This window comes from Osmerus eperlanus, chromosome 28 (assembly GCF_963692335.1).
Source record: "Osmerus eperlanus chromosome 28, fOsmEpe2.1, whole genome shotgun sequence".
Lineage (NCBI taxonomy): Eukaryota > Metazoa > Chordata > Actinopteri > Osmeriformes > Osmeridae > Osmerus > Osmerus eperlanus.
In genome coordinates, this window is record NC_085045.1 from 2,070,806 (window position 1) to 2,093,356 (window position 22,551).

The following is a 22,551-nucleotide window of genomic DNA, read 5'->3' on the forward strand; positions in this document are numbered from 1 at the left end:
TTTCTTGTCCGTGCATAGATAGTGGTGCATACATCATGACAATTAGCCATGAGGGACGGATTAGATTGCTTATAATACGTTTTGCACAGGTGGAATTTTGTTTTGTTCATATGTTTCAGTCTATCCAACCATTTAAATATATACAATCATTCCAAGTTAGTTAAAGAATATACGTTAAATACATATTAATAGTTAAAAAGTATGTTTAAACATCTTATTTTTTATGTTTCCATAATCTCATAAAGATTCTTTGTAGTCTTTCCCAGTAGGCCTTACGTCAGGTCCAATCACAGACGCAGGATCACATGACCAGTTACCTGAAGCAGCCTTTTCTGTCAGTATGGACAGGGGCCTTAGATAACCTTTGACCTCTGATACCTTTCCTCACTAACAAGCAACCTCTTTTCAGTCATGCACGGTCTTATACAGTATGGTCCTAGAGCCCATGCAGCCGTCAGAAGTCTGCGTCCGCAGGATCCTTTAAGAAGGAAACAGAACCCATATTCTCTCTGTCCTCCATCAGTACAGACTGTGTACAGGCAGGAGCGACACGTCCTTCAACCTCTCTAGAATATTGTCCCTCAGAGGCTGTTTGTCCACCTTGTACCACTGGTAGCGGGGGCTCTCCACCAGGGGGGGCTGGTCAAGTGGGGGGCCATCGCTGTGCAGCAGGGAGGCCAGCAGGTTGAAGCAGAGCCCGTCTGTCGTCCCCGGGACCCGGCCGTTGTGCTGCAGACTCAGCAGACCCCAGGTCTCAATGTCCATCTGGTAGTAGGAGGAGGGCATGGCCTCCTGGACAATCACGTTGGCCGCCCAGGTCACCGTGTGGGTCTTCAGGGCCACGGCCACAGGGAGGTGGGGCCCCCTGGAGCCCACCAGGCTCACCAGTAGCCAGAGCTCCTTGGCTGGACTGGTGAAGGCCAGCAGCAGCCTCTGGACCACCACGTGGCAGGGCAGGTCGATGGGAAGCACGGTGGGGTGCCAGGCCTTCTGCCGGTACTTCAGCCCGGCGTTGATGAGACGCATGATGTCCTGGCCCCGCAGGGGGAGGGGAGACTCCTGGTCCCACCACCCCGCCTGGAGGGACTCTGCGTCTGCCTCCTTCAGGGTCTTCAGGGAGCCTCCTGGAACAGACATGGGAGAAACGTGAGGATTCGCTTTTCGTATTTGTTCATCTCAACATTTCAGTCTGAATTTCAGAAATATCAGTTGAATATAATTCATTGGACAGGTGAACTCAGGTAATTCCTCAAAAATGGAGTCTTGAATGTTTATGTATTAGTTCAAGAGGTCAAACCTGTGATTTCTGCCAGGAAGGCAAATCTGATCCACTGGGGCCCCTGTTCCTGAACCAAGAGCAAGGTGATTGGCTGGCAGTCAAAGCCTGCCTCCTCCTTTACTTCCCTCTTCATGGCTTCCTCAATAGTCTCCCCTTCCTCCATCCTTCCGGCTGGCAGGTACCACTGCTTTAAGCAGTCTTGCTTTGCCTCCTGCACGACCAGGACCTCATTCTACATGTAGAGAGAGGGGGAAAGAATGAGAGAGTTAAATGTACAGGGTGTCCTAAATGAGTAATAAAGAGATAGTAGATCGATAGTTCAGTTACAAATTCAGTTCAGCTACAAAACTGTAATCTGTTCATTACAGTTTTTTTTTCAAAGGCTTCCAAAGCTGCATTAAGCTGTAGTCTGTCAGAACTACAGTTAAGTTGTCACTGAAGCTTGAGGCGTATAGTGTCAGGCAGGGCCGGTCCTTCCTATAGGCGACATAGGCAGCCGCCTAGTGACACCTAGCCTGGTGTCAGGTCAGTAAGCTATCTAATGACCTTAATAGGAGAATATATAACCGGTCAAATTCAGATCTTGTCCTTACGAAGGGGTGAACACACGATTGCACCGAATGCAAAGTGTAGCTTAGCAACAGTACTACTACCCACCTTTGAGTTGAAGATAACTGCGCTGACTATGTATGTGACGGTCTTTCTCAGCACGACAGGTTTGACTTTATCCGGTGCTGAATCAAACTCGGTCACTTCCAGTCCTTCGCCGTTCAGAATTGTCTCCAGTTCTTCATCCACCGACATGTCAGCTACAGTCGCAACGGGACAAGCCTTTCCCTGGACTTTGTGTAGAGACACCCACCCACTGAGTCAGACGAATATATATTAATATCTGTCAAATATACAAAAAGCAGAGCGAGAAGCTAACTAATAGCAGCTTAAGTTTACGACTAGTCAAACATAGCCTAGCTTAACAACAACAGACGCGTTAGCTGAGCTAATATATTTACAGTACGGAACATCGACGTTACCGTTTGCACAGTAGCTCCACTTACCATTGTAATTATTCTCACTGCTCTCATAAGTACAAAAAATTAAAGTACGAACCTTCAAAGAAGGGACATCTATTTCACGGCTTGTTTGACAATTCACTTTTACTGTAGGTTACTGCTTCTTGTTGACAGATCATGACAGCCTCCTGCTGTTCAGTTACGGTGAGTCTCCTGCCAACCAATCACTAGCAACTGGTCAGTCATTGGCTTACTGTACTAGAGCTCACAATACAACATAGCTTTTTCCTTTTAATATATTTAACTTTCTTAAGGATGTGCAGGGTAATTCAGACTGTATGTCATTTCACATCGTATTCAAGTTTATACTTGAATAGTAATTGTATCGCATGTTGGATAATAATTATATAATTTCATACTTTCTGGGGAATACATTTTGAGACTGGAAATCCAAAACCGGTAAAATTTCTTAGAGAAATACTCACCATCACATTTTGTATTAAGAGGAAACGTAAATAAAACTGTATCAGGAAGTAATTAGAATATAAGTCGTATGTTAGTGTCACGAGGACGCAGAAAGGGGGATAGCTACGTGCCAGATGGACACTAAGCGCATGCGCTGTATTATTCATTCTAGTCGGGTTCACGCTGGACTGTGCGACTCGTTTGAACCTTAACGGTGCTCGGTTCAAAAAAGATTAGTGATTCAGCATTAATGTTTATTATAAATACATTTAGCATGCGATACGGATATACCTAAAAGACTTGAATAGTCATTAGTAATGTTATTGTATCTCTCATGGGTGAGAAATAGTTTTACCAATATGGCAATGTAATAATTGTTGGGGTAGGCTTTTTACAGTATGTAGAAAAGGCACTTCGTAATTGCTTGGAAGGCAACGCCTGGATAATAAGACGTACTTCCGTTAAATCGGCTGCTTTGTTGACAGTTAGTCAAAAATGGGGATTACATTGTTTTCCCATCAGTGTTTTCAAATAGTGTGTCTCGTCGCTTTACTCAATGGAATCGGTGACTGCAGCGAAGGTGAGTAAACATATCGGCAGAATAGCCCATCCAGTTCAGCGGCTTCCTTTCTCGGCCACTCTGTAGCTGGCGAAAAGCATTCTAGAACTTGGCCAACTACTCGATACGTACGCGCAATTAATCCACACACTATTTCTGTAAACCATGTTACTATGCTGACTGTTTATAGTGACAAACTATCGCCACTAGAGAAGCAAAGTGTAATGCAATATTTGTTTTACTCCCGCTCTGTTTGCATATTATATCGATGTGTTGGCGGGACTGTAATGTCAAACCGTTAACACATTTGTGTCGCTTAGCTGTGTGATCGGAATGTTGTCATCTGTCACAAGTTGAGGTTCGAGGCAGTGCGATGTGAAGAGTTTATTTTGATCAATGACAATCTTTGAAACACCTTTCCAGTGTTTGTTCTGTCACGAAAAAGCTCCCAAACACGACGTGTTTAGCATTTGTTTGGTTGTACAAGGCTGGACACACATAAGAAGATTATTAACTTCTCCTGGCTGGGTTTATGTAGGTTAATACTGATATCCTACAAATGGGTATGTCTGGGATTACATGTAACGGCTAATGTTTCCTCACGGTAAACTGCCTTCATTCCTTCATTCCTGTATGTCATCCCTTCACTTTCATTTGTTCCATTTCGTGACTGCTGTACTCCCCCTCCCAATTTCAGCAACAGAACTGAGTGCTAACAAAGGCCAAGTGGCTCCTTTGTTAGATAGGCTCGTTTGTGTTCAAGGTCCCTCCGCTCCCGTCTCTGGTCTGTTGTGAGTCTAATGTGGTTATGTCATGGTTTGTGAGTTTGTGGGTGACGGACAGAGCTCCCTACTGTATATCACTGTGACCTTGTTGTTCTTTGCTTAGTTAGAGCTATTGTGGAGCAGTCTGGGGTCATTAGACCAATGAGTCTTCCCCAATACCTCATCTCAATCGAGTTACCCTGAACACATCAGATCAATCGCATGAATCGACACAATTTCTGACCAAACAAGTCAGGTTTATCAACACAATTTCAGACCAGATCGATCAGGTTTACTTACACAAAAACATTTCTAAACATCATGTTTCTTAGAGCTAGGAGAAAACTAGGAGACAGGGTCTGGTCAATGATGTCTATAGTCTGTTCTGTTCTGGTGGCTATCATCTTCCAGACCCCTGTTCCTGATGTCTATCTGACTGACAAGGACTGCATTTTAACTCCACACCTCTATGTCTGGCCTCACAGAGATGTTTGGAAGTTGTGTGGATTTTGGACACGGCTTAAAAACTTCCTGACCAGTTGCTTTGCTGTTATTTAAATTATGTCACCATATAGGCTAGTAACATACAGGCACACAGCCTTACAGGCTTACAAACATACAGCGCATATAGAGATGTCTTCTGTCAGCAATACTGTCCAACCATGTTAGCATGAACAGGAGCCCTCGGTCTGTCCAGGGGCTCTGCTGCTGGTTCTACTGTACGCACGTCCTAGTGAGACGCCAGGCAGGGTTCCCTGTGACGGCGTCTGCCCCGTCCTTGACCACACCAGCCTGCTGCAGCTCCGTAACACCAAGGCAGTGTGATTGACAGGCGTGTCGTTCCCTACGAGGCAGTAGGGACTCTTGGGGAATGGAGGGGAACCGGAGAGAATGCTGTTGGGTTTTTACAACCGATACGAGAATGATAGACTGTGTAACCTTCGTGTTTATGATTGATCTGACACCCTCACACACACACACACTTCACTCATCTGTTTTATTCTATCATTTTGGTTTAGACATTAATTCTAGTTAGAAATTATGGTCGTGCACCTTGTATATTCTCTCGTACGCCCCCTGTCTCTCTTGCTCCCCCTCTCTCTCTCTGTTTATTTCTCTATTTATCACGGGTGGCCTGGCTCAGATAAGGATGGAGAGAGGAGTTGTTTGCCCTCTGTGTTTGGGAAGGACATCCCCACTGTAGGGGTTGCTAGCATGCAGCTGGCAGCTGTGAACACCGCCCTAACAGGCTGACGTGCAGCTGGCACTGCCTCACACGAGGCTGGGATGAGGAGCAGGCAGGGGAGACCTGTAGGGTTCCAGATCGCCCTAGTAGCTGTGGCCCACCTGATCTCCACAACATCTGAATAGCGATGAGGTATCTCAGGAAACTCACCCGTATGATTTAGAGATCTGCAGAGACAGGCGGCAGGGGTGCTGTGGAGGTGACCTGGAATAGAGCCACTGCTGGGTAGACCATGGCGATTGGCTGCCGGTCAGGTCAGCGTGTTTGGGCGGGGGGGGGGGGGGGGGGGGGGGGGAGGAGGGAAAGAGAGTTTGGAAGAGATGCGATGAGTCAGGGTTTAAAGAAAAGCTTTATTCCTGACTGGAGAGGAAGCCCTGGCTGCAGTGTGCTAACTGCTCCTCGCCACCTGGGCTTCACCCTAACCCTGCCTCGGGAATACTGCTGCTCTGGCCTCTGCAATAAGCACCAAAAAGCACACTTATTGAATATTATTGTCTGTTGTCTTAAGCTTTTGCCCTGGGGGAGGGGTTCCATAGCTAAACTGTCCCTGCTGTGGTTTTCTTCCATTTATTTTTCTCTCCTTTTGGAGTTTCCCCTTGTTTTCTATGAGGGTTTAGGTGGGATATCGGAAGTTATCTGAGAAACTCCATGTGACATAACTTGTAAAAAATCTTGATCTACAACGTTAACAGTGTGTTAAAGGCATACTTTGTAAGCCACCGGGCACATCGGATTCATAACCGTGCCGTTCCTGTCCTAGGGCCAAGCTCGTCACAGACGTCCCAGTTCTCGTCGTATGAGGTGACGGTCCCCAGGAGGGTAGACAAGCATCGCAGGGATCTGGACTCCACCGAGGCTGAGCGGGTAAGTTACCACGGCAACTCAACCACACGTTCAGACCCCAGCTGTCTGGGCTCACGTCAGAAGGTCCTATCCCTCTCCCCACCACTCATACATGTTCTGCTATTGTTTTATCTCTCCACTCACATCTCTATCCATGCCTCTTCCAGGACGTGATAACAAGGTTCTCTGCCACCTGTGGTCTCTGACCTCCGTAATAACAAACCTGAGCTGACAGACAACAGTTCCCACTTCCTCTGAGCTCAAACAGCCTCTTATTAAAACCAAACATTAGGCCCTCCAATGTGACTCCCAATGTGCATTGACCAAGCATTCACATGTGGTTGTAATTGGTATGCGATGAGGTCACAAGTAGCAGAATGCATGTTGGAGGTGGTCTGTGTTCTAGAGTCAGAACTGGGGGATGGTTCTGGAGGTAAGCATGTTTGTGTCTCTCCTACCCCCCTCCCCTGTCCTGGCAAGCACGTTCAAACATGTTCTGACACTCACACGTCCACACACACACACACTGGCACACGTCCACACACACACACATGTCCACACACACATCACACCCAGCCAGACCTCCTCCTGGGGGAGTGGGTGAAACGTGAGAGGAAGAAGGGAGTGGAGGAGTGTGAGGGTTTGTTCAAACAAAGAGGCTCTGCTGTGGCCTAAACTGGAGCCTCGTTTCAGAAGAAACCGGAAACCTTCGATGATGCGAGCATTCCTGTAGTGACGAGGGCTGTAGGGGTAGGTTAAGGAACAGACAGCAGGGACATGTATTGTCAAGAGACCACTGGCACATCCCCTTTAAAAATGATCACCAGGGCAAGGCTAGTGTTGGCATAAAGGGTGAACATCCCCTTTAAAAATGATCACCAGGGCAAGGCTAGTGTTGGCATAAAGGGTGAACATCCCCTTTAAAAATGATCACCAGGGCAAGGCTAGTGTTGGCATACAGGGTGATGAATGTTTTTTCCCCCACCCATGTTCAAACGAAACCTACACCCTTGATGAAGGGATTGTTGGCCTTGGCCTAGACCCCCATTGGTGCCCAGTGTCTGGGACACATCACCAGGCCAGAGGGTGTTCCTGGGTGGAGCCTGTGTAGTGTATTGCTGTGTACAGTTGGGGCCTGGCAGCCCTTCTCCAGCTGCTCAGGAACCCGCTGTTACACAATCCCCCCCCACCCCTTACTGCAGCCTCGCTGTGAACCGTGAAAAAGGAACGTAAGGTTACCATGCCGGTCCCTACACAGCCTCTAAAGCAGTCCAGTTATTTCCTTATGATTGACAGGTCATGCTGGTCCTCTGTCTCTCCAGGTGTCCTATGTAATCAGTGCCCAAGGGGAAGAGCATGTCGTCATATTGGAGAAAAACGAGTAAGTTGTTCTCTCTCCTCTCCCTTCCTCTCCTTCCCTCCCCTCTCTTCTCCCCTCCTCTCTCCTCTCCCCTCATCTCCCATCCTCTTCTCTCCCGTCCTCTCAAGCAAAGCTGATGTGTTCCAGATGTTGTGCAATCCTCAAGGACAGAACCAGGCACAGTCAGACTGCAGGGGCCAGACTCCTGCAGAAACAGTTGATCACAGGGGTTAGAGGGGTCACAGGACGACATGCCTGAATACATTATATACTTGATCTCAATGATATGCTGCCAGTTGTCTGTTAAGTGAATCGAAACTGACTTCCAGTCCCAGTATCCTCTGTGACTGTCGGGAACATTGTCATGCCATCATTTTATCTAAATATTTCAACCCGGTAAACTTTGAATAGTTCAAGAGTGAAAGACAGAGGGACAGTGAAGAGACAGAAAGAGAGGGGTTAAGGAGTAAAAAGGGAGAGAGAAACAAGAGTCCTAGGTGACCAACTGGGGGTAACAAACACTGCAAAGACACAGTCTGTCTTCACCATCCTCCTCTCTGCTACCATGGAGAACTTAAACACTGTTGCTTTGGTCACCCAGCTTGAAATCTCCTGTTTTGAATACTTGTATTTGAATACTGTCTCTGAGAATGTGGCTTCGCTCTGGAGCCTCGTACAATGGAACACTCTGCAGTTGACACCCAGTCAGCCTGTGGATGACTAGGCTGTGTGCAAAGCTCAAATAAAACCGCTGCCTCTAATAGCCCGTCGGCTCTTTGATGTTGCTTAAGCCTGGTTTCTCTATTTAAGAATGTGATTTTGTATTCTATATATCCAGCCTGCTCTCGTAGGGTAGCTGCTGTGGCACAAATAGTGAGCTGTCATACACGCTTCTCAGGTTGTTTGTTGTTCGTTCCAGACTCCTACTTCCTGAGGACTTCACAGTGTACACCTACTCTGAGGATGGGACGTTATTCACGCAGCGACCCTCCATGCAGGTGAGACACAGCACAAACCTTCCCTCCGCGGGTCCACACTGCCAAACAGCACAGTAAGACACGGTTTGGACTGCACGGTATTCGTTTGAGGGGGCGGATTTGAACCTGCGACCTCCTCCTCTGCAGCTGTGTGCTTTGCCACTGAGCTATTTATTTATTCATTTAGCAGACGCGCTTATCCAGAGTGACTTACAGTAAGTACAGAGACATTCTCCCCGAGGCAAGTAGGGTGAAGTGCCTTGCCCAAGGACACAACGTCATGTTGCACGGCCGGGAATCGAACCGGCAACCTTCTGAGTAATAGCCGGATTCCCTAACCGCTCAGCCATCTGACTCCCCATCTGACGAGCTATACTCTTCCTGTGAACATGCATACAGTGTTTCTTAAGCTTGAATGACAGCACAGTATGAGCTGCATACGGTCTAATGCACTGTGTCTCTAACATGCTCTCCGACTTCACCCGGCTGGCTCGCCAACTCACACTTGTACTCCGACACTGCTCCGTATGTGCGGGCCTAACCAGTCAAATTAGATAATTTGTTGATGTACCTGCCTCCTCTAAAACCTTTTAAAGAATGATCCTGCCTCAGAAAACAAGTCTGTTGCACAGTCCCAGTCTAGGGGTGGAGGGGTGGGATAGAGCAGAGATGGTCTGAGAGATGATCTAAACCTCGGTGAAGGAGATATCCTATGGCCTGGAAACACACGAAGAGCTACTTGCTCAGTTTCCCAGATTATATCATTATGTTGCATTCATTCTCCTGGCCTTCTAAACAGCCATGCGTTGAGCTGTGCCAGGATGGTGGACTTGCCCCTGCTGTCTCTGTAATGAAGGGTCTCTGGCCTTCTACAGCTTCAGGTGCGCCTCTCAACGGGTCACTGAGAGGTCGTGATTGCTATCATGACATTTATTTTCCTTTGACGTTATCTCAGTGACACAGTGTCCCCAGACAGACCATTACAGAAGAGATCTGTGGATCAGGAAGAAAGGACTGCTGTCCTGCGGCCTGGTCACAGGCGTGATTTATGACTAACAGGAAACGCCCTTCAAACTTGTGAGTGTAAGCGGATGCAGAGTGATGAGTAAACATTTGATGTCTCTCATGGGGTTTTAGGACTGCTAGTTACAGTGGAAGGAAATGTTTGGATTTGTTTTTGATTGACAAATGTTGAAATTAAGCTGCTGTAAGCCTCTCTGTATGGGACGGTCATTCTCTAATTGGACTGTAGTACCATCTCTTGTGGTTTTGACGAACATGCTTGATCCGTTGAGATGTGTGTGTGTGTGTGGGTATGCATTTGGATAGGTTTGTGTGTGTGTGCACTTCAACCTCAATCTGGAGAGAAGGGGATTTCCAGTATTTCATCTTTAAACTGGCAACCGTCCTTCGCGGAAATGCAGACAGAAATCTTCCAGCTTGAACATCATCTTCATTTCCACTCCATCTGCTGTGCTTGGAGAACACACTGGCCTGGACACAGATGGAGCTTACATTACTATGCTGCTGGTGAAGTGAAGGAATCCAAATGCTGCTGGTGAAGTGAAGGAATCCAAATGCTGCTGGTGAAGTGAAGGAATCCAAATGCTGCTGGTGAAGTGAAGGAATCCAAATGCTTGGCTGTTGATGCTGGTTTGGATGTGCGGGGGGGGGGGGTGGAGGGGGATGTGGAAAAAGCTTTTATTATTAAAGAGTTAAAAATTAAATATTGATGCTTTAATTGGCTTTCCCAGTGCCCAGTGCTTCTAAACACATTGATTGGACATATCACACACAACTGTCGAATAAGTATCAAGTAGCTTTAAGACTTGAGGAGTGACGCTGTGTGTGTCTGAGAAGAAAAGGGAGAGAGAGAGAATGCTGCCTCTCTCAGGACTTGTTTATTCAATCCCAGACTCTCTGCTAGAACATGAAATATGATGACCTTTTGCCTACCACGGCTGAGTCCCCTGTGTTCAGTAAGCGCGCTGATATTTCCTGTATATCCGTCTTTCTGTGTGTGTGTGTGTTGTCGTTTCCATGGTGTTCTCCGAGGGGAATGCTCGCTCCACAACCAGACTTTTGCAGCTCATTGCGTGTGGCAGAGTTGATGAAATGGCCCAAAACAAAACATTGTAGGCCTCGGGACCAGGGTTAGGTTTCTCACCTACAGCTCCACAGACTGTGTGAAACCTACTGTGCGTGGTGAGAAGAGGACGTGTAAATGACAGTTGAGATTTGATTCAGTTAGCGAATGCTTTTATTCAAAGCCACAGTAACTGGCTGAAACTAAGTTATAAATGTCGTTGAATACTTATATTAGAGCTCTGGAGAATGAGTCACGTCGGAAACTGTAGCTGTCTAAGTGTCTGCTCGTAAATGTGTAAGCATTGATATTTTTAACTTGGTTTTAGACAGTTTCTCCCACATCTCTCTCCCTTTCTCTTTCTCTCTCTTTCTCTCTCTCTCTCTCTCCATTTCTACACTGCACTCCATATCTCACTTCCTTATTTCTTCTCTCACTTCCCTTCTTCCCTCCCCTACCATCCTCCGCTCTAAGCCTCTCAGTTCTGGTCCTCACAGCGACCAAACGGACAGAGTCAGCTATCCCACAATGCACCTGCTGCTGGCATCACGGGCGTGTGTCGGCAGAGGACAGGGAAGGACGAGGAGCCGCTGGTCCAGAATCAGAGAAAAAGAAGCAGGCTGGATCTCCCTGTCCCGTACTTCACCCCTAAGCCAGTTATCACGCTGTTTGACTTTCCTTGTTAGCCTCCATTTGGTACCGACTGGGTCAAGCTGTACCCTATGGAGGATGTCTTTTGAGAACTATTCTCCTTTGTTTGCGCAGCCTTGCTGTTTCAGACCACTATGCCTTTCTCTTCCTGGTTGGTCTCCATCTGAGCCCGGCTTCAGTAATCCCCGCCTCGAGACATTCTTATCAGTTGTGGGATCTGTTGCATTGTTGATCTGAACTAGGTTGATGTAACCTCGTCTTGAACCCAGGTCCCTGGGTTCCTCTGCATCGTGATGAGCGAGGCCGCTGCTGGGAAAGAGACAGGGGAGGAAGTGGTTTCTCAAGACACGAAGCTGCGTTCGACTCTGCCCGCACACACACACACTCTAATATACACACACACACACACACACACACTCTAATGCACACACACACTCTAATAACAGGAAGTGCTTTATAAGACCCTGTGGGAGTTGTGGAGGAAGTGTGTGTGACTCAAGCTCTCGTCCGAGCAGAGAGATACGCATCTCCCTGTCAGCAGTCAGCCTTCCTGGACGTGTGACAGGACCGCTGTGATGTCATGACTCTGCTCTCACTTTGGCAGCTCTCTCTCTCTCCCACACACACTCTCACACCCACACACACTTTCTCTTGCACACACAGACACACACACACACACTCGTTCACCCCGGCGTGTTCTTTCCCAGAACAGAGAGCTTCAATGTAAAGCCTTGTTATGTCACCAGCTCTCTGGGACTGTGGGAGAGAGGCAGCCTGGTAATTGAATGTGGTAAATATTGTCTTGATTAGCCGATTAGTGGATAATGGACTCAACAGAAGGTTCGCTGAACAAAGATGGACGCCCTCTCTCATCCCGCTCCCACATCCATCTGTCTCTGCAGCTTGCTAGTTCTATGGCTTCAGGTTGGGTGTGTGAGACCGCACATGTGTGTGTGTGTCTAATGGCGGTGTGTAGCAGCTGGGGTCTTCTTGGTAAATGAGTCTTCCTGCCTCCTTAGTTGGCCCTGTGCCACACCAGCGTCGATAGGATGACACGGGACCAGGAAGCCTGTGGTCCAGCCAGCCCTCCAGATTAAAGTATTTATAGACCAGAGTTAATTGGTGAAAGTAGACAAGGTGTCGTTGCCTTAATGTTCAGACTAGATCAAGCCTGCGTTGAGCTCTTCAAGCTAATTCTCTTACATGTGACAGAGCTGTGGGGCTCACCTGTTCTCAGGAGTGGGGGGGGGGGGGAGCAGTCGTGCAGCTTGTTAGAAGATTCCTCCCTGTGTGTGTTTGTGGAATCTCTCTCCTCCCCCTCTCCTGACTAATGAGGCTGTCAGTACTCTGACCCCTGTTCTCTCCTCCTCTGTTCCAGGACCACTGTCAGTACCGGGGTTACGTCCTGGACCAGGAAGACTCCTCCGTAGCCATGAGCATCTGCAACGGTCTCAGGTACAACAAGACTCTCAGAAATGCTGGCGTTCTCCATCCCGGGCCAACCTGTCACGGAGTCCTGAGCGATGGGAATTATGTTTGACGTTGTTGAAAAGTGTTTGCTACCAGCCATGAGGGTCGGAAGTGGCATGAAAGATTCCGGCGATTTTCCCTCTCTCTCGCGCTTTCACCTCTCTCTAACTCTCTATCAAACTCTCTCTCTCACACACACACACTGTCTCTCTCTATCCGTCTCTTTTACTTCTCTCTCAGTCTCTCTCTTCCCACTCTCCTTCTGCCTGTTCCCGTCCTCTGCTGTGTGTTAGCCGTCCAGTGAGCAGTTCCATCTCTGCTCCCTGTCTCTCTCAAGGACAGTGGGATTCCTATTAATAGCGGTAGTGTTCAGCAGTAATGAGTCACAGCAGAGTAGCAGAGCCACAGACCAGGGCTAGTGATCGCTGCCCCGTCCCTGGTGATGCTGATCCCACTCTCTAATTAGTGGCTTCAGTCTGCAGGTCGTTATGTAAAACGGTTCGTAATTTGTAACGTGTTTGGTATGCTTTTTATCGCCGCTGCACAGTGCTTGCGTGTGATCTGCCGGTAGGGCATCCCTCACACACACATGCTCATGTACCAAACTTAGACACACTCTCACTCAGTCTTTCTCACAAACACTCCCAAATGTACCGACTGCCTTACACACACACACACACACACACACCCACACTGCTGACCACAAACTGTAAAATAAAGTTGTGATGTCTGACCTATGTGTCTGTTCTACAGAGGCGTTCTCCATATGGGAAATTCCAGCTATGGCATCGAGCCCCTGGAGTCCTCCTCAGCCAATCAGCACCTGTGGTACCGGCTAGAGGATGTGAGGTCACAACCGCTGGTGTGTGGCACGCCTCACACTGAGCGTGCTCACACTGAGGAGCACACCCACTCTGACACACACAGAGAGACTGTCAGCCACCACCTGAGGGTAAGTAACCCCCTCCACACACACACACACACACACACATACACACACACACAGATGAGTAACATTGAGTTTTATACAGTACGTTTTTAAACCCCATTGTGTGTGTGTGTGTTCATTCTACAGAGAAAGCGTGCTGTGCTTCACAAGACCCACTACGTGGAGCTCCTGCTGGTGGTGGACAACGAGAGGGTGAGCAGAGTCTTCTGGTGCTGTCCAGCCTTCTAGAAGACAACCTTCCCCTAAACTTAGCCCCCAGATCACGTGGTTCAGTTGTCCTGATGGAAATCTCCATGGAGCTAGTAGTCATGGCGTCCTGACAACCCTTACCCTCTCTCTCTTGCTCTCTCTCTCTCTCTCTGTTTCTTCTATTTACCCTCCCTCCCTTCTTTCCCTCATATTTTCCTCCTCCATTTCACCCTCCTCCTAGTTCATCTATATGCACAGGAACCAGACGGCTGTGAGAGCAGAGATGGTCCACTTAGCCAACTTCGTTGACAGTGTAAGTACTCTTCACACACACACAAACACTGGACAGCCATATTGATGGTTTCATCCCACACACACACACACACACACACACAGTATATGGCGATAGAGACAGTGTGAGGTTCCCTTCACAAGCACTCGGGCACATTCAGAAACACAGGACAAAATTCTTTTCAGACAGCAGAAGCAAGCCAGAACCTCAACATTAAACAGTTGAGCAACTGTTTATAATCCATCTTCTCTCTGTCTCTCTCTCTCTATCACTCACTCTCTCTTTCTCTCTTCTTTTACAATACTTTCACTCTCTGTCTCTCACTCTCCCTGTCTCTGTTTGTCTCTTATCCTCTCTCTCTCTCTCTCTCTCTCTCTGTCTCTGTCTCTGTCTCTGTCTCTCTCTCTCTCTCTCTCTCTGTGTGCACCATATTAGATGTATGTGGAGTTGAATGTGCGGATCGTGCTGGTGGGCCTGGAGATCTGGACCCACCAGAACCCCATCAGCACCGAGGGCAGCGCGGGGGAGGTCCTGACCCGCTTCACCCAGTGGAGGGAGCAGGAGCTGGTGCCACGGCGACGACACGACAGCGCCCAGCTCATTCTGTTAGTCCCACGGCCGTGCGCACGCACAAACATGCACTCAAACGCCAGTACACAGCTGTATGAATCAGACTGAACACTGTACACAAACATAGATGTAGCTGCAGAGGGTAACGCCTGTCTGTTCTCATGTTGGTGCGTGTGTCCAGGAATAAGAGTTTTGGAGCGACAGCAGGCATGGCGTTCGTGGGCATGGTCTGCTCACGGAGTCACGGAGGGGGGATCAACGTGGTACGCAGCTTCCTGTCGCTCTCTCCCTTCCTCAGAACGATCTGATTAGAACGAGGTGACGTGTTGACTTGATGGGTTAGTAGTTAGTAAGTATGTGCTGCTGTTTGCCGTCTCGCCAGTTCACCAACAACAACATCCCCGCGTTGGCGTCCATCGTGGCCCACGAGCTGGGGCACAACCTGGGCATGAACCACGACGACGGGCGGGAATGCCACTGCCCCTACTGCATCATGCACTCAGGAGCCACGTGAGTTCACACACACAATGACACACACACACACAGACACACACACACAATGACACACACACACAATGACACACACACACACACACACACACAATGACACACACACACACAATGACACACACACACAATGACACACACACACACACACAATGACACACACACACATACACAATGACACACACACACACACACAATGACACACACACACAATGACACACACACACACAATGACACACACACACACACACAATGACACACACACACACACAATGACACACACACACACACACAATGACACACACACACACAATGACACACACACACACACACAATGACACACACACACATACACAATGACACACACACACACACACACACAATGACACACACACAATGACACACACACACACACAGACACACACACACACACACAATGACACACACACACACACACAATGACACACACACACACACACACAATGACACACACACATACACAATGACACACACACACATACACAATGACACACACACACAATGAAACACACACACAATGACACACACACACATACACAATGAAACACACACACATACACAATGACACACACACACACACACAATGACACACACACACATACACAATGACACACACACACACACACAATGACACACACACACATACACAATGACACACACACACAGACACAATGAAACACACACACAATGACACACACACACATACACAATGACACACACACACACACACAATGACACACACACACATACACAATGACACACACACACACACACAATGACACACACACACATACACAATGAAACACACACACTCATATACACACATACACAATGAAACACACACACTCATATACACACATACACAATGAAACACACCCACTCATATACACACATACACAATGAAACACACACACTCATATACACACACACACATACACAATGAAACACACACACTCATATACACACATACACAATGAAACACACACACTCATATACACACATACACAATGAAACACACACACTCATATACACACATACACAATGAAACACACACACTCATATACACACACACACAATGAAACACACTCACACACACACACACACACACACAATGAAACACACTCACACACACACAATGAAACACACCCACAATGAAACACACACGCTGATGCTAACTTTCGCTTTCCTTCCAGCGGTTCGCGCAACTTCAGCAGCTGCAGTGCTGACGACTTTGAGAAAATGATCCTGAACATGGGAGGAAACTGCCTGCTGAACATCCCGCGGCCGGACGAGGCCTACAGCGCCCCCTACTGTGGAAACAAGCTGGTGGACGTAGGAGAGGAGTGTGACTGTGGCTCAGACAAGGTCAGGAGCTAACGAGACACAATGAAAGAAAGTTCCACATGGACATCATGTAATCATTTGAGGCCGTACGTGGGTCCTGACGTGTGTCTCTTTCTGTGTGTGTGTGTGTGTGTGTTTGTGTGTTTGTGTGTGTCCAGGAGTGTGAGAAGGACCCCTGCTGTGAGGCAAAGACATGCAAGCTAAAGTCCGGGGCTCAGTGTGCCTTCGGAGTATGCTGCAAGAACTGCCAGGTAACCTAGCAACAAACCAGTAGAACCACTTCAACTGATAATAACACTCCAGCACTCAAGAAAAAAAAAGAAAAATGAAGAAAAAAAAAAGTAATTGCATTATTCTCATGAATTGTTCTCGTATTTCCCCCCTCCCTCTCCAGTTCCTGCCTGGGGGGGCTGTGTGTAGGGCCAGTAACGACGACTGCGACCTGACGGAGTACTGTAATGGCTCCTCAGCCCTCTGCCAGAACGATGTCTTCAAGCAGAACGGCCATCCCTGCCGGGACCAGCAGGCATACTGCTACAACGGAAAGTGCCAGCACTACGACGGGCAGTGCCAGGCCATCTTTGGGTCCAGTAAGTTACTTCTACCCCTGTTTTCCTCTGGTGTGTTCTGTTCTTCTTTCTCATGGACACAGTGCTGTGGGGAGTTTTTTTTTTACCTCAGTTAAATAGACTGTATTTTGATTTTAAAAAATAGTATTCCGTACACTAACCTCTCTGTCTCTCTCTCTGTCTCTCTCTCTCTCTCTCTCTCTCTCTCTCTCTCTCATATTCTATTAATTTATCTCCCCCACCCCTAGAGGCCAAGGAAGCTCCAGAAATATGTTTTGAAGATGTCAACTCCAAGGGAGATCGCTTTGGAAATTGTGGCTATCAGAGTAACGGCTACAAGAAATGCGAGAAAATGTACCGTGAGAGAGGAGAGAATCTGGCCGCAGTCTGAATCTGTGTCTCTTGAGTATGTAAATCAACGTGTGTGTGTTGACGTGTGTTGTCGTAGAAACGCCAAGTGTGGGAAGCTACAGTGTTCCAACGTGCAATCGGTGACGGTGTTTGGCATCGAGCCGTCCATCATCCAGACGCCCATCCGGAATAGGTCCATCCACGCCGGGACCAAGTGCTGGGGCGTTGACTTCCTGTTGGGTTCCGACGTCCCCGACCCTGGCATGGTCAACGAGGGCACCAAGTGTAAAGAGAACAAGGTGCCTGACCCCTGACCTCTGACCCCTTAACCCCCTAACCCAAACTCCAACTCCAGAACTGCCATTGGTCAAGTGGTCAATAAAATATGTATATTGTATATACAGTATATATTATCTGTACTTGTATCTTATTACAACCTGGGCATGAACCGCGAGCAATAAAATTGTATTTATGAACAGAAACAAAGGCATTAGCTGGTTTACTGATTGTAAGTAACATAAGCAAATAGTAAATCTTCAGGATTTCTCCCACACGGTCCAGAGGCATGGTACACACTGAGGAGTGGGGATCCCAGCATTCCCTGATCTCACTTCCTGTCTGCAGAGGCATGGTACACACTGAGGAGTGTGGATCCCAGCATTCCCTGATCTCACTTCCTGTCTGCAGAGGCATGGTACACACTGAGGAGTGTGTATCCCAGCATTCCCTGATCTCACTTCCTGTCTGCAGGTCTGTCTGAACTACGACTGCAGGAATGCAAACGTTCTCAATTACGACTGTGATGTTGAGAAGAAATGCCATGGCCATGGGGTAAGTCAAAGATGTACAGTATAGATAGATGTGTCTCCTAGATACAGTGTTAATCTTACACAATACTCGTATACAGTGTGTATACAGTATATATAGACCAGGGGAGGAGTCTCATAGACATACTCTATATATAGGGGCCAGGGTTAGGTTTCATAGACGTAAATACATGTAGATGAGGTAAACATTGACAAACTCATGTTTCCATTCTATTTCTATGATTATGGGTGTTCTACCAGGTGTTCATCTTTCTCTCTCTCCCTCCCTCTCTAACCACAGGTGTGTAACAGCAACAGGAACTGTCACTGTGACAACGACTGGGCCCCACCTTTCTGTGAGGTCAAAGGTTACGGGGGCAGCATCGACAGCGGCCCAACGTGGAACGGTGAGTTTAAAGCACCCAGGGGTCTCCCAGGGAGCACTCCAGGGGCTCACTAACATTCCTTTGGTGTTTGTACTTTGTACTTTGCTGACTCTATCGATTTGGTTTCGTTACTGTTGTGTCCTCCGTGATTCATGTCTACCCTCTTTCTCCCAGACAAGGACACGTCCACCAGGGACGGGCTGCTGGTCTTCTTCTTCCTGGTTCTTCCTCTCATGGCTCTCTGCGCCTTCGTCTTCTTCAGGAGGAACGAGCTGCAGAGGCGCTTTTGCAGGAGGAAGAGGTCGCAGGGCTTTGAGTGAGTGGATCACGTGACACGTCACGACAACCTCTGTTCTGCCCTCTCTCTATCACACGATATGTTGACTGACACTTCCACGCTCCAATGGCATTGCTTGTTCTGTTTTTTTCTGCAGGGCTAATAGTCAACCTCTAGCCAATCCTGGCAGAGGCCCGCCTCCTAGGAACCCCCCTCCGAGGGGTGGCAACACCAACAACATCGTCAAGGACGGGGTGAGGCGACTCGCTGGTTTGCGAACACACACACACGCCTGCATGTGTAGTCTCAGAAACAGCTAACCATGTAACGCTCTCAATCAAAACATGTGTTTAACTGAGAGCCGACCCAACTAAGATTAGTCAACTTACCAACATCTCCAGCTCTCTGCTATGACTGTGACTGACATCGTATCAAAAGAACATCGTCCGAAGCCAAAGCCTCAGATTGGACTTGGCCTTCTGTTCGGTGGTGTGTAGTTGTGTGTAGTAATGCTGAATCGTGACAAATCTCCGTCTTCTCTCCCCATACGAAGCTTCATGCCAAGTTTTTACCACCCGAGGAGGTAAACACACCTCTCCCATACTCCTGCCCCGTCTCCTGGCCCTCTGGTCTGCATCTGTCTGCTCAGGCTCTCTGGGCGTCTAGTTTCGCTGCTCCTATCGCTGCTACCGCCTCTTCACCTTTCAGCTTGACTCTGTTTCAATTAGCCATCGTGGGATGGATTTGATTGGCTACGGTTGGGGGGGGGGGGGCTGTAGGAAGCATGCAGTTGTCCTGTATCCACTAACCGACGCCCATACTAACCAAGGTTACGTACCTCCCTAACCCAACCATAGAGATGAACGCAGGATTAATCTCTATGATTCGACTGTGGGTGCGTTTGATTTCCATTGCACCATTCCCTCCCTCTCCGTCTGTATGTCCAATGGCTACCTCCTCCTTTTCTTTGTGGAAAAATGCACAACTCCTATTCTCCATTTTCTGGAAAATGAACAACCCTTATTCTTCATTTCCAGGGTTGTGGATTTTGTTATGTATGGATTGACTTTTATCCATCAAGTGAAATCACCACTTTGTTGTTGCTCTAGACAGCCGACATTATAATCACAGTAAATGAACTTCCTGACGGTCATGTACATTTCTGGGGACCAAATCTCTATGTTCATAATGCATATACAGTACATTATAGTTTATATCCATCTTTGGAGAAACAATATTAGTGTCATAGGACAGGTTTAAGTGATTATTGTGCCGAGAGTAAGTTGTTGTGGTTTTTCATGTTGTTTACAGGTGGTTCAGACAAGCAGGACAGCCTCAGTTCCAGCTTATGCTGCAAGGCCTCCCCCTCCACTTCTTGGGTAAATAATGACTCGACATTCCCACAGTATTCCCCTTTATCAATTAGTACATTACATCTTTTCTGTGTGTGTGGTGTTAACACACTACTGATTTTGTCGTCCAATAGAAGACCATCTGCTCCTTCTTCACAACTAGTGCCTCAAAGAGCCGCCCCCCCACCTCCTGTCTAACCAATGGGAGATGGGTGTCTGTCTAGTGGGGCGAGCTAGTCCCACCAAACACCCCAACCTCACACCTCAACTCACTTCACCACATACAACCCATCTACAGAACAGCACTCTGCCAAACCCCTGATGGGAAATGCAGTCTTTCGACCACGACACACTTCCTACAATACAGCGCTGAACCCTGACGATCTCCTAACGAACCATCATGAACCCTAATGAACCGTGTTACTGAGCTGGACCAGGTCTGACTTCCCGGTGTTACAGACAGGAAACTGAGCTTCGGTAGGAGTGGGAACACTTCTTCCTCTTCTCTCTCTCTCTCTCTCTCTCTCTGTCTCTCTCTCTGTCTCACAGCACTGTCAAAGGAACGTAACTCTAACCCCAGATCTCTGGCAGGGCAGGTACAAGACAGTCTGGCCGTAAGCTTGGTGTGTCTGTACAAGAACACCGTCTGCAGATACAGCTGGATGCTGTGGTGGGAGTGTCCACTGCCTGTGTTCCACCCTACTCCTCAAACCCAACAGTTTTATTATGTCCAGAATGACGTTTTAACTTTTAGTTTCTAATAAACCTCTACTCATTAGTCCAGGGATCTGCCGGATATGTAATGTACTATGTAACATGTTGTATTTTTTTACAGTCACACAGGAAACCGATATCACTGAACACCCCTTAGATCTTAAACCTAGGCCACACTATGTAAACCTTTTGTTTCTACATTTAATTGCAGTACAAGTTTGAATTTGACAGCGATTTGCAAAATGTGTGCAATACTTTGAGAACATAATAGGTTGCTCTGACAACCTTTCGATGCATCTGACCTCGTTGAAAGTTGCGGAACCTTCGCTGGTTTCATCAACTAGACAATCTTAACCATACATTAGGTAGTGAACGTACCTGGATCTGTTCATAAACAAATTTGAGTTTCTGACAGTCAAGATCCTATTCCAATGTTGCAGTTTTTGCAGCCAACAGATTGTATAGAAGATGGTTGGTTTGTTTTATTTGCCAATGAACTATTACCTATGTAGGTATCAAATCAATTCTACTTATTGAACATGTTTTTTAATGATTGTGATACGTTATGTGAATCCACTATTACCTTTTGACTGTGGTTTGGTGTATCCTTGATTTCTTTGAGCAAAATGATATAACCCCCATATATGGACATGTATTTTTCCTATGAAGGGCTACACAGTAACACCACAATGATCCTGACAACATGCCATAACTATACTGTTGGGATATACATCATAGTCACGTGCTTCCGGTTTAGGTGAGTGAGGCTATGCCTCTGGGAAAGACACAAGTCTGACTCAAGTGCCTCTACTCTCACCATGAACACGCCATCCCACAGTAATATGGCAATACTCCACCGAATGATCCCTGATGGTGCATAAAAACACAATCCAGCTTCCAAGACGCCATCTTCTTCTGAAAACAGACTTCGCCTTGTGCCATACAGTTACAATACACGCGGAAGAAGATTCAAACATTGTGTGTTTTGTTTGAGGGTGTACATAGGACCGTTTGCCTCTGCACATTTAACATTTGATGTTTGCAGGTTAACTGTAAATGTATGATATATCATCAGTATACACAATGAATGGATTACGTGGTTAGCCTGATTGCACTGCTTCCCTCCCCTTTAATCCTCCATGTCCTCTATATGACGAGATGTGTGAGCTGTATGTAGTTGAATGACACTTGAGTCTTCAGTGAGACTTGGCTGCTCAGACTGAATAAGGGTGGTGATTTTTGGTTATTAAATTCAAATAAATGAAACCGACTGAGATCTTGATTTTTCATGTCTCTTCATTTGGCATTACACAATACTACACTAGGTCTAATTATTATTTATTTTTTTTTTGGGGGGGGGGGGGCGGTTGGCAGCATGAATAACTGACATTAACATAAACATGTAGCCTATACTAGTATTAGATTTACACTGCAGACAAAGTAGATTGCCGAGTTATTGATACTTCCTGTGTATCCATTCTTCTGAAACAATGACG

At 47.3% G+C, this 22,551-nt stretch overlaps 2 protein-coding genes across 6 annotated transcripts; one reads left to right on the top strand and one right to left on the bottom strand.

The window, feature by feature from the left end:
* Positions 1–66: 66 nt before the first annotated feature.
* Positions 67–2,775, bottom strand: nudt18 (nudix (nucleoside diphosphate linked moiety X)-type motif 18). Of its 4 annotated transcripts, none has more exons than XM_062454805.1 (4): positions 2,335–2,775; positions 1,937–2,121; positions 1,298–1,511; positions 67–1,124 (listed from the first exon to the last, which is right to left on the bottom strand). In XM_062454805.1, exons 2-4 carry the CDS (start codon positions 2,081–2,083, stop codon positions 520–522), a joined length of 966 nt encoding a protein of 321 aa, XP_062310789.1. In that variant the 5' UTR covers positions 2,084–2,121; positions 2,335–2,775; the 3' UTR covers positions 67–519. The 4 variants fall into 4 exon arrangements, with proteins under 4 accessions (XP_062310789.1, XP_062310788.1, XP_062310787.1 ...); XM_062454804.1 differs by having other exon boundaries at positions 2,387–2,774; XM_062454803.1 differs by having other exon boundaries at positions 1,937–2,144; positions 2,387–2,773.
* A 124-nt stretch (positions 2,776–2,899) lies between these two features.
* On the top strand, positions 2,900–22,331 carry adam9 (ADAM metallopeptidase domain 9). Of its 2 annotated transcripts, XM_062454798.1 has the most exons (23): positions 2,900–3,334; positions 6,084–6,187; positions 7,489–7,547; positions 8,446–8,524; positions 12,619–12,695; positions 13,464–13,662; positions 13,786–13,851; positions 14,090–14,161; positions 14,576–14,745; positions 14,892–14,973; positions 15,093–15,220; positions 16,450–16,621; positions 16,759–16,851; positions 16,995–17,190; positions 17,418–17,523; positions 17,618–17,819; positions 18,271–18,351; positions 18,628–18,733; positions 18,887–19,028; positions 19,147–19,243; positions 19,543–19,572; positions 20,301–20,368; positions 20,476–22,331. In XM_062454798.1, exons 1-23 carry the CDS (start codon positions 3,250–3,252, stop codon positions 20,537–20,539), a joined length of 2,478 nt encoding a protein of 825 aa, XP_062310782.1. In that variant the 5' UTR covers positions 2,900–3,249; the 3' UTR covers positions 20,540–22,331. The 2 variants fall into 2 exon arrangements, with proteins under 2 accessions (XP_062310782.1, XP_062310783.1); XM_062454799.1 differs by lacking the exon at positions 19,543–19,572.
* The last annotated feature ends 220 nt before the right edge of the window (positions 22,332–22,551 follow it).